The 9,859-nt window shown below is 34.2% G+C and overlaps 1 protein-coding gene across 1 annotated transcript in view; it reads left to right on the forward strand.

Moving 5' to 3' along the window:
• Positions 1-343: 343 nt before the first annotated feature.
• Positions 344-9,859, forward strand: part of LOC110463053 (tudor domain-containing protein 7A-like) — a gene marked incomplete at its 5' end in the record, with an annotated part of 13,552 nt that continues 4,036 nt past the window's right edge. Inside the window, 5 exons of the mRNA XM_021517391.1 lie at positions 344-442; positions 1,017-1,129; positions 2,502-3,354; positions 7,214-7,252; positions 9,278-9,361. Of these exons, the coding sequence (XP_021373066.1) occupies positions 344-442; positions 1,017-1,129; positions 2,502-3,354; positions 7,214-7,252; positions 9,278-9,361 (1,188 nt within the window). The remainder of the gene's footprint in view (positions 443-1,016; positions 1,130-2,501; positions 3,355-7,213; positions 7,253-9,277; positions 9,362-9,859) is intronic.

Raw genomic sequence — 9,859 nt, forward strand, 5'->3', positions numbered from 1 at the left:
AGTAAAACAACTGTAGGGCAGTCAGCCCGTACACTTCCCTTGACCCTAGGCCTAGCGTTCCAATCCCACTCGAGCCCTGCTGAATTTTAACACTTGGAACACTTTTGTTGAATATATTTTGTTTATTATTATTTAATCTTAATTATTTTTCATAAAAGACCCGCAAGGTTTGGTTATCTTTTCAGAAATGATTCATCAAAGCTATAGTGATGTTGGGAAAATCAGTTTCGAATTCTTAACTGGAATATTTTGGCAGTGGTACAGGGATCCTTAAATTACAATGGTGTTATGAACAGACATCAATCATAGAATAAACATTTATTGAAGATGTTTGTATTTGTAGATCAAGTGTCATTTCCTTGATCACGGAGACACTGACCTTCTGATCCCAGATCAACTGCGACTCCTGGACACCAAACTCAACAAATCATTACCCTACCAGGTAACTCCACAAATTATTACCCAACAAGGTAACTCCACAAATTGTTACCCTACCAGGTAACTCAACAAATTATTACCCTACAAGGAAACTCCTCAAATTATTACCCTACCAGGTAACTCCACAAATTATTACCCAACAAGGTAACTCCACAAATTGTTACCCTACCAGGTAACTCAACAAATTATTACCCTACCAGGTAACTCAACAAATTATTACTCTACAAGGTAACTCCTCAAATTATTACCCTACCAGGTAACTCAAAATATTATTACCCTACCAGGTAACTCAAAATATTATTACCCTACCAGGTAACTCAACAAATTATTAACCTACCAGGTAACTCCACAAATTATTACCCTACCAGGTAACTCCACAAATAATTACCCTACTAGGTAATTCAACAAATCATTACCCTACCAGGAAACTCCACAAATTATTACCCTACCAGGAAACTCAACAAATTATTACCCTACCAGGAAACTCAACAAATCATTACCCTGCTGAGCTTCTCCTGGAATTTTGATCACATAAAGGTTACTGTATTTAACATGTATTGGTGACGTCTTTGTTGCAGGCTATTGAAGTTTCCCTTTACGGACTAGAAGAGGTGGCAGAGAACATCACAGTTTTGGAAGCGCTGTTTGACTTTGCTCTTGGCAAAACTTGTGTGGCAGAGGTCGTCAGTAGGTAAGGCAGACAGGCTACACGTGCAAGAAATATTTAATAAAACAAGATTTATTACGAAAATGGTCAACATTTTTATCAGCACAGTGGCAGAGATAAGTAAACAACCGTTCCATCTGTGTATGGAAAGTATGAGGACATATACTTAAGTATACATATACAATAAACAATTTATTGAACTATGCACCAAAACCTGTTGCACACATTTTCAGACAGACCCTATGGAGGACGCTCGGACTATCTCCATTATGTTTTTAGGTCACCTGAGGTTTAACTCAAGTGACCTATTGCTAATCGTCTTCGTCTGTCGTCGTCCGTTAACACTTTTTACATTTTCAACTTAAGCTGAAATACTGGCAAATGGATTTCATTAATATTTTGTGGGAAGGTTACTGACATCTCCCTGACCAAGTGTTGTTATTTTTCGGGTCAATCCGAAATCCAATATGGCCGCCACGGCAGCCATTTTGAAAACATATTTTAAACTTAAAGTCAAGTTCCGTTGGGCCGATTGAACTGAAACTTTGTAGGAATGATCCACTTATTGTCCTGACAAAGTGTTGTTATTTTTCGGGTCGATCAGAAATACAATTTGGCTGCCATGGCCGCTATTTTGAAAATACCTATTTCAAACATAAAAACAAGTTCTAATAGGCCGATCTAACTAAAAATCGGTCTAGGAATGATCAGCTCATGGCCCTGACAAACTTAAGTTAACGTTATACTGTTTTTTATCACATTCCTGTTGAATCTTGTTATAGAAATACAAGCAATTTTCAGACCATGGAATACAATGTTCTGTATTGCACATGTGCAATACGGAATGTTGTATTTACCTACTAGCCGGAACTACTTTTTATGGGAATCCCCTTGTCATGTCGAACTGAAAAGTTCCCGGTATTTGCAAAAAAATATCAAAGTTTATAAAATCTTCGTATCGATCTTTGTATCGATCTCTACCAAATATGGAAGATAGGTGATAAAAGCAAGACCACACACTTGTGTTTTTCTGACGAATCAGAAAGCACTTATTTATTGCGCGCAATAAACTTGTGCTTTCTGATTCGTTAGAAAAATACAAGTGTGTGGTCTTGCATATATATATTATCCTTATCATTTCCTACATTACAGGGAAGAGTGTCTGTCTGTGATACTGTTTTATATATTATCCTTATCATTTCCTACATTACAGGGAAGAGTGTCTGTCTGTGATTCTGTTTTATATATTATCCTTATCATTTCCTACATTACAGGGAAGAGTGCCTGTCTGTGATACTGTTTTATATATTGTCCTTATCATTTCCTACATTACAGGGAAGAGTGCCTGTCTGTGATACTGTTTTATATATTGTCCTTATCATTTCCTACATTACAGGGAAGAGTGCCTGTCTGTGATACTGTTTGACACCTTTGGTAAGGAAGATGTTAACATTAATGAGAAGATCGCAAAGACTTACCAAGAAGCATCAGAAACCTCGCTGCTTACTAGTCACTCCTCGCCGATCGGCAGCGTGGCGAATCTACTTGATCGACCCTCGGACACAGCCGACCGGCCACTTGATTCCTCGCTGTCTAACAAGTCCATAGACACCCAGAGCAGCAGTGTTTCTTCCCTCTCTGACACCTCTGACTGTGCGATGTCCCCTAATAAACAAGATACACCAGAGTCTGTCACCCTTTCACCCCAGTCTAGTTATATAGCAACCCTTAACTCAAAACTCGAGACTGGAAAAAATACTGGCAGTGAGGGACCAAAGCTCACTCCTGCCCGACAGTTCTCTTCTACAAATGTGCAATCAGAAACCCCAGTAGTTGTCAAGGACCAGCTTCTTGTGAGGCAGAAATCCTCCGACTCCTGGGAGACGGAGGAGAGTGAGGAAGAAATTGGAGATGAATGCGGTGTAGAAGACTCAGAAGCTATACAAAATAATTCTGAGGAAATTTCTAATCCAACAAGTGTTTCTGTGACTAAGCAATCAGCTGAGAACCAGTCTGTGATAATTTGTGACAACAGTTCAGGGGGCGAGGATGTGATAGCTGAGGCGTCCCAGCCCAGTAGTCTGTACACGTGGGGGACAGGAAAGCCCGCGGCCGTGGTTTTAGACGAGGACCTCTGGGACAAGGAAGCATACCACCGGCGAGTAGTCCCACCCCATCATACACTTCCTCCAAACGGCCAGTTCTGTGATATCCACATCGGATTTGTTTTTGATCCAGCAAATTTTGTTGTAAGTAGCAAATCATTAATGACAAGATGTTCACACAATCTAAGGCCTTTTAATGGAGTAGTTTTTAGTAGATTTATCGGTTTTACCAGTTCAAAAATATTAAAACACTTTGATTAATTCCTCACAAGCATGCTTATATATTGAATAATATGGTAAGTTAAAATCATATACCAAGTGAATGGTTATACATTTGCATTTGAAGAATGACATGTCTCATTTCTTGTTTTTCTGATTCATATCCTCCCAATCACCAATGTCATTTAACTTTAACCTGTTTTTAAGCGTGGCAGCCAGCCACATGTACATTGACTATGTTATACCAACACTGAAATGTTACCTGCCAATACTATACATGTAGCTCAACTTCTTCTTTTTTGCCATTTGCTTATTGCCATATCTAATATTATTTACAAAATTTCTACAACAAACTTTTTTGCTTTGGCTGATAGCTATAGACTAAGCACATATATACTTGTGTGTCCCCTGAAAACTCCTACTAGCAGGACACTTTTACTGCTTTTGTAAGCTTTCCAAGACAGCATGATCCAGTCTCTGTTGTAAATCATTCATATATGTATATACAGGTGTACATAATATAGAATATTTATTTATTTTACAAAAAATATGAAACAAGTTATTTCAACTTACATATATTTTTGACATGGGTGTTAGCGGTCAGGTGTTAGCGGACAGGGGGTCCTAATGTGAGAGGAAAACCGGAAAACCCGGAGAAACGCAGGTGGTTGGGCAGGTGACCCCATACCTTTTCACGTCGGGGAATTGAACACGACTGAAGAGGAGTGTATTATCCACTTCACCACCCAACCAGTGATAATTTGTCTAATACTTCAAATAAAAAATAAGACAAATCTTAATCTTGCTGTTACTACTTAGCTAGTTTTCTTTGAGTAACATACAAAGCCAAACGTATCTTCCACAGGATAGATTGAATACCTGACTAGTACAAAACTGACTTTGTCCATATCTACGTTTATACTACTACTAATAATAATTTGAGGTTCTTATACACCGCTTTATCACAACCTAGTTCGTAGGTCATCTCAAAGCGGTTCACAAATTATTATCCGTGTTAATAGGGCCTTTGCAACCAGCCAATTCCCTGGTAAGCATACAGCCGTGCTGCCATTTCCGTGCTAACAGCTAGCATTCAACAATTCTAGCACTGCCCAACCACATACCTATTTACAGCTGAGTAGACTGGAACAAGGGGAGTAAAGTATCTTGCTCGAAGAAACAACACAGTGCCTTGCCGTGACTCGAACCTGCAACCCTTCGGTCACGAGCCAGGCTTCCTACCACTAGACTACCGTGCCTCCAATAAGGTTTATGTCCTTAATATTATCAGAGGACTACATATTGTATAGTGGCATGGTATCATTTGTGGGGAATTCAATTTTGATATATTCATGGTCGTGAAATTAAATACTCAAGGATTAATAATACATGTTCCGTACTGAGATAAAAACCATTCAATATCATATTTCACCGTAATATAGAACAGTCCCTATGGGAGTGCAATATTGCATGAAAATTTAATCTCGGCGAACAAGTTCTGATCGGGACAACAGTGAAATATTAGCCCAGCGAGATTAAATAAGTATACAGTACATGTGTTCTTTTCTTCATACGTTGTGTTAAATGTACAGACTTATTGTGTTAAATGTATAGACTTATTGTGTTTAATGTATAGACTTATTGTGTTAAATGTATAGACTTATTGTGTTTAATGTATAGACTTATTGTGTTAAATATACAAACTTATAGATGTATAGACTTATTGTGTTTAATGTATAGACTCATTGTGTTAAATGTGTATACTTTTTGTGTTAACTGTATAGAATTTTGTGTTAAATGTACAGACTTATCATGTTAAATGTATAGACTTATTGTGTTTAATGTGTAGACTTATTGTGTTTAATGTATAGACTTATTGTGTTCAATGTATAGACTTATTGTGTTCAATGTATAGACTTATTGGTGTTAAATGTATAGACTTATCATGTTAAATGTATAGACTTATTGTGTTTAATGTGTAGACTTATTGTGTTAAATGTACAGACTGATCATGTTAAATGTATAGACTTATTGTGTTAAATGTATAGACTTATTGGTGTTAAATGTATAGACATATTGTATTAAATGTATAGATTTATTGTGTTAAATGTAGACTTATTGTGTTAAATGTACAAACTTATAAATGTATAGCCTTATTGTGTTTAATGTATAGACTTATTGTGTTAAATGTATAGACTTATTGTATTAAATGTATAGATTTATTGTGTTATATGTAGACTTATTGTGTTAAATGTATAGATTTTAGACTTATTGTGTTAAATGTGTACTTATTGTGTTAAATGTATAGACTTATTGTGTTAAATGTATGGACTTATTGTATTAAATGTATAGATTTATTGTGTTAAATGTAGACTTATTGTGTTAAATGTACAAACTTAAAAATGTATAGACTTATTGTGTTAAATGTTTATACTCCTTGTGTTAAATGTGTAGACTTTTTGTGTTAACTGTATAGAATTTTGTGTTAAATGTACAGACTTATCATGTTAAATGTATAGACTTATTGTGTTTAATGTATAGACTTATTGTGTTTAATGTATAGACTTATTGTGTTAAATGTATAGACTTATTGTGTTAAATGTATAGACTTATTGTGTTAAATGTATAGACTTATTGTGTTAAATGTATAGACTTATTGTGTTTAATGTATAGACTTATTGTGTTTAATGTATAGACTTATTGTGTTAAATGTGTAGACTTATTGTGTTTAATGTATAGACTTATTGTGTTTAATGTATAGACTTATTGTGTTAAATGTGTAGACTTATTGTGTTAAATGTATAGACTTATTGTGTTAAATGTATAGACTTATTGGTGTAAAATGTATAGACCTATTGTATTAAATGTGTAGACTTATTGTGTTAAATGTGTAGACTTATTGTGTTAAATTTATAGACTTATTGTATTAAGTGTATAGATTTATTGTGTTAAATGTATAGACTTATTGTGTTGAATGTATAGACTTATTAGTGTTAAATGTATAGACTTATTGGTGTTAAATGTATAGACCTATTGTATTAAATGTATAGATTTATTGTGTTAAATGTAGACTTATTGTGTTAAATGTACAAACTTATAAATGTATAGACTTATTGTGTTAAATGTATAGATTTATTGTTTTAAATGTATAGACTTATTGTGTTAAATGTACAAACTTATAAATGTATAGATTTATTGTTTTAAATGTATAGACTTATTGCGTTAAATGTATACTTATTGTGTTAAATGTACAAACTTATTGTGTTAAATGTAGACTGATTGTGTTAAATGTATAGACTTATTGGTGTTAAATGTATAGACCTATTGTATTAAATGTATAGATTTATTGTGTTAAATGTAGACTTATTGTGTTAAATGTACAAACTTATAAATGTATAGACTTATTGTGTTTAATGTATAGACTTATTGTGTTAAATGTATATATTTATTGTTTTAAATGTATAGACTTATTGTGTTAAATGTACAAACTTATTGTGTTAAATGTATAGACTTATTGCATTAAATGTACAAACTTATTGTGTTAAATGTAGACTGATTGTGTTAAATGTATAGATTTATTGTGTTAAATGTATAGACGTATCGTGTTAAATGTACAGACTTATTGCGTTCAATGTACAAACTTATTGTGTTAAATGTAGACTGATTGTGTTCAATGTATAGACTTATTGTGTTAAATGTATAGACTTATTGTGTTAAATGTATAGACTTATCGTGTTAAATGTACAGACTTATCGTGTTAAATGTACAGACTTATTGTGTGTAGGTGGTGTTTGCTTACCAACCTCCCCTGTCAGACTCGTGTGTGAGTAACAGACATGTACAGTATCAACATCTTCATACGTCTCACCTTCAAAGTCCTCTTTCTTCTAGAAAGAAAATCCTTAATTTGAAAATCAAAGTTTTATTATAAACACAAACAGTGTAATGCATCAAATGTGTTGCCACATTTCAAGACCAAATGGCCCCATTGTTAAGCTTTGACTGAGGAAGCGACTTGAATTGTTTACCTGGACAACGATATAACGAAATTGTTAACTTCATATGTCATTCCACCATTTCACTTATTGCTAGAGAGTGTATTCACACTCTATCTAATAAGAAGGTAATCCTTAATGTAGAATATGGTATGTACCTCACTTCAAGAGTTATTGCTGCTATATTGGTCATCTTCCAAAAGTCTACTGTCAAACTGTAAAAGAAAAAACGATAAATCAGTGTTTTTAAATTTTACAGCAGCCTATTTCCTTTATGAATGGAAAAAATATAGCATTAATTGTATTGAAATTGGGAATATACTTCTCAGATTTTGGTCATTTTGGGGAAATGAGCCACTTTTTTAGCTTAGGGGGAAAATCACTGGAAATATGAGACAACTTGGACTTAAGGTTTCATGTGTTTGGTGTGAGAACTAACACATTCAGACTGGTAAGGAGATGTATAGAGATCTGATCTGTTCAGTCCTCATGTTGAGTTCAGTTTCTTGTTTATCAGAGTTCCTGCTTGTACATAGAAAACAAGGCCAACTTGTAAAATTTGTGTTTCCTGCTTCTCTAGTTTAGTCTAACAACCAGAAAGGTTTGCAGTGTCTCGTCTGATAAAAAAAAATATTTTCTAAAATTTTCAACAATTGCTGAAATAATTGAATGGTGTCCCATTTTAACAAAAGTCATTCAAAATGTGTCCTGAAATATTCATGGACATTATCATACTTGTGAATCAAAAACTGCAATTATGAATTGATTTTTTTTTTTTACCTTATTCCGTCTTTGTATATTGCAGAATTATCTTCTCTTGTAAACAGGTATTGATTGTTACGTCATTGGTTTGTGTGAGAAAATTACATCATTTTCTCAAAAATTGATGACTTTACTCTCACAAACAAATACCTGCTCACAAGAGCAGATAACTCTTTCAATACAAAAAGACGGAATATACATCTAAAAAATATTACGGGAAACAGATAGTTTTATATTGGCTGTAGTGCTTTAATGTTACGATGTTACGATGTTTTTGTTTTAGCTTTGTCTCGTTCATTGATGCATGCAAACTTATCACTAATGCTTGAGTTGGTTATTAATGATTTAATCAGTGATTTTACATATGATAGTCTGAGACTTTTGAAATATCCTGATGGACTAGTATTTCTAGAAACCACTAGCCTTGAAGCCTTGATATAGCCTGCTGGACTAGTGTTTCTAGAAACCACTAGCCCAATTGACCAGTCAAAATTTGATATTACTTACCATGTTGAATAACATTTAGTACCCGGGTAAGTGGTATTTACTCACCGACCAGTTAAATTGGAAACTACTAGCCCGACTGACTAGTGGTTTTCTAAATTTATTTCTAGCCCTATAGTCCTATACACACAACATGGAATACTATGACTACAAAAATCAGATCTCTGGGAAGTTTTAGAAATAAACACTGCCTTTAAAGTTATCTTGTTAAAATGTTTACAGTCGTATAGATGGAGACATTCAGGTTGTAAGGTATACATGTTTTGATACTATCAATATGCTGTAACATTTACAGATGCTACATACAACACACACTTTGTGATGATTTTGATATTTTTGTTGACGATTACATCATTTGTGACATTTTGAATGGTTTTTTTAGACAACATAATTTTGACAATTTCAATATTTTTGTTGTAGATGTAATATTTTGTTATAATTTAATTTTGTTTTGTTTTAGATAACAGTAACACTTTTTGTAGCAATTCTGATCTTAACATTATGGACAATACCTTTTGTATCAATTTTGGATATTTTTGTTGTATAAAACATGTTTTATATGACCATTTGGATTTTCCTCTTTTTAGATAACACCTTTTGAAAGCATGTCAGATATGCAGCGACTACATCAAGAGTTAAATGACTATATGTCAGAAGCAAAAACAGAAAAGGTAAAAGCTAACTCCACTTCCTTTTCCTATTTTACACTTGGGATCTTCTTCAGTTTATTTCTTTGTTTGGTCATACATACTTGAATGAGGTTGTCTGTCTGTAGACCCAATTTTGTCCACACTATTCCTAAACTAACCATTTTCACTGATTTTTATGACTAGCTGTCAACTCTCACTCATTAGGAGGGAGACACACTCATTAGGAGGGAGACGCACTCATTAGGAGGGAGACTCACTCATTAGGAGGGAGACGCACTCATTAGGAGGGAGACTCACTCATTAGGAGGGAGACTCCCTCATTAGGAGGAAGACTCACTCATTAGGAGGGAGACTCCCTTATTTCGACCAAAATTAACCAATCTCCCTCCTTCAAGTCCAAACTCACACAAAGTCAAAATCTACATCTTGTGGTCAAATGATCTCCGAGTTACTGCAGGGTCTGTGTAATGATCATAACAGTTGTGTCTGAATAAATTGATTTTATTGGGGGGGGGGGGG

Source organism: Mizuhopecten yessoensis, unplaced genomic scaffold (genome assembly GCF_002113885.1).
Source record: "Mizuhopecten yessoensis strain PY_sf001 unplaced genomic scaffold, ASM211388v2 scaffold10861, whole genome shotgun sequence".
In the NCBI taxonomy this organism is placed as follows: Eukaryota; Metazoa; Mollusca; class Bivalvia; order Pectinida; family Pectinidae; genus Mizuhopecten; species Mizuhopecten yessoensis.